This window comes from Nymphaea colorata, chromosome 4 (genome assembly GCF_008831285.2).
Source record: "Nymphaea colorata isolate Beijing-Zhang1983 chromosome 4, ASM883128v2, whole genome shotgun sequence".
Classification (NCBI taxonomy): Eukaryota; Viridiplantae; Streptophyta; class Magnoliopsida; order Nymphaeales; family Nymphaeaceae; genus Nymphaea; species Nymphaea colorata.
This window is the reverse complement of record NC_045141.1, coordinates 13,614,524-13,616,943: the sequence shown is the minus strand read 5'-3', so window position 1 is coordinate 13,616,943 and position 2,420 is coordinate 13,614,524. Positions and strand designations below refer to the sequence as shown.

The window sequence follows — 2,420 nt, the reverse complement described above, 5'->3', positions numbered from 1 at the left end:
TTCATCATCACATTGAGAGAGATACTTAAATAAAAAGGAATAATCATTGTTGTGTTGTGATTTTTCACAAATTTTGAATCCATTTTCGTCTTCACAAAACTTTACATTTCTTGAAACTATGATCTTGTCTTTGACTGGATCATAACATTTGTAGCCTTTTTGTGTTTCAGAATAACCAATAAAAACACACTCAATAACCTTTGAACTTAGTTTATCAGCCATGTCATTAAGAACAAAACATTTGCAACCAAAAACACGAAGCCTTTTCAAATCAGGTTCATATTTGAATAATTTTTCAAAAGGGGTTGTATTATTTAAAGCTTTTGAAGGCATTCTATTGATGAGATATACAGATGCTATGGCTGTTTCGGCCCAAAAGTTTTTAGGCACATTTTTGGCAATAAGAAGAGTTCTAGTTATTTCAATTATGTGCCTATGTTTTCTTTCAGAAAGTCCATTTTGTTGAGGTGTTCTTGGACAAGATTTTTGATGGACTATTCCATAGTTTTCTAAATATCTTTTGAACTCATTTGAAATGTATTCGCCTCTAGAATCAGTCCTTAGGATTTTTAATTTAGCATTAAACTGTGTTTGTACTAAGTTGTGAAAATTTTTGAACATCTCAAAAACCTCAGATTTGTATCTTAAGAAATATATCCAACAATATCTAGTGAAATCATCAACAAATATCACATAATATGATAGCCCTCCTTTTGACATGATAGGAGAGGGCCCCCACACATCGGAATGAACAAGTTCAAAGGGAAAAGAGGAAAAGAAGCTTCTTTGTCCAAAAGATAAGGATTTCATTTTTCCATGTATACAATCATTACATTTGAAATTCTCAATACAAACGTCCTTGGTAGGACTCATCATAGACAATTTTCTAATGTTTGGATGACCTAATCTTTGATGCCAAACATTAATGTCCACATTTTTCACATAGTGACAAAACTTTTCCATGGGGATGCATAAATTGTCCATGTAGTAAAGGTCCCCTTTTCTAAAACCTTCCCCAATCAATCTCCCGGTTTGGTGATCCTGCACCAAACATTTATTTGATGAGAAAACGATGTCAAAACCAAGATCTGAAATTTGAGATACAGAAAGTAAGTTAAGATTAAGTCTAGGGACATAACTAACTTTTGGAACAAAGAACTTTTGTTTTCCAAATTCTTTTTCAAAATCCCCGATCCCTTTAACATTCAAAGATGTTCCATCGGCAGTAACTACATTAGATTCTTTTCTTGCTTGTTCAAAATTGGTCAAAGATGATATATTTGGTGTCATATGAAAAGATGCACCGGAATCTAAAAGCCAAGAAAACATACCGGGAGTGTTGGAGGTAGATGCCGTTGTTGCTAGTGCTCCGGGATTCGACTCTTTGATCATAGGTTGAAGCACCGACATGATTTGATTCAACGTTGTGGAGATTGAAGAGAGATCACATCCTTCATTTGCAACATTTGCAACCCTCCTTTGGTCAAATTGTCTATTATTGTATTGCCCACCTTGTGAATATGAAGTTCCACTTCCACGGTTGTGTTGCCCTCCTTGAGGATATGAAGCTCCTCCTTTGAAAAGATTTCCTCCATAGTTTCGTGGTTGTCCTTCATTGTTATTCAACTTTGGACAACTAGGTTTAATGTGACCCGGTTCATGACAAAAGTGGCAAACAACCTTAAATTCCCCTCTATTTTGATTTTTAAAGTGAGGAGGTCTAAAAGATTTGATGTTGTTCCCGGGTCTAGAGGCGGCTAAAACTTTTTCTTCTTGTTTGGAAATAAGAACACTATCTAATTCTTTGGATAATTTCATTCTAGTTTCTTCACCGCTTAACTTCGTAAGAAGTTCATGAATGGGTGGAGGAGAGGCTAAAGAAAGTAGGGCTGACCTAATTTGTTCAAATTCGGGTCGTAGACCTTGAAGAAATTGAAAAAACCTAAATTCATCGATTTCTTCTCTTCTAATCTCATGACATTTACAATCCAATCCTAGTTTGGGAGTAAGTTGATCTAACTCATTCCATACACTAGAGATTTCCATAAAATAATCTCTAACATTATTCTCACCTTGCTTGATACTTTGGGCTTTTTGAATCAAGAGATATTTACGGGCCATATCTTTCTGGGTAAACATTCCCTTGAGATATTCCCAAACTTCACTTGCTCTTTCATAATACATGAGATTTTGGGCAATTCTAGGTTCTATACTTCCGTAAATCCATTCTTTAATTCTAGAGTTTTTGGCCTCCCAATCATCTAATTTTTTATAGTATTCATCCATGGCATTTTTTCTCTCTTCTACATTCAAGTCTTTCTCAACTCCATTTTCAATTTTGGTCAACTTGAGAGAAGGAGGGGTAGACGTACCTCTTATGAAACCCCATAAATATTTCCCTTTGATATGCCAAGCATTTT

The 2,420-nt window shown here is 35.0% G+C and overlaps 1 protein-coding gene across 1 annotated transcript; it reads right to left on the bottom strand.

Annotated features, from left to right (window-relative positions):
• Window positions 1-642: 642 nt before the first annotated feature.
• Window positions 643-2,107, bottom strand: LOC126410016 (uncharacterized). The gene is made up of 2 exons (XM_050077536.1): window positions 1,332-2,107; window positions 643-1,041 (listed from the first exon to the last, which is right to left on the bottom strand). Exons 1-2 carry the CDS (start codon window positions 2,044-2,046, stop codon window positions 1,004-1,006), a joined length of 753 nt encoding a protein of 250 aa, XP_049933493.1. The 5' UTR covers window positions 2,047-2,107; the 3' UTR covers window positions 643-1,003.
• Window positions 2,108-2,420: the final 313 nt, after the last annotated feature.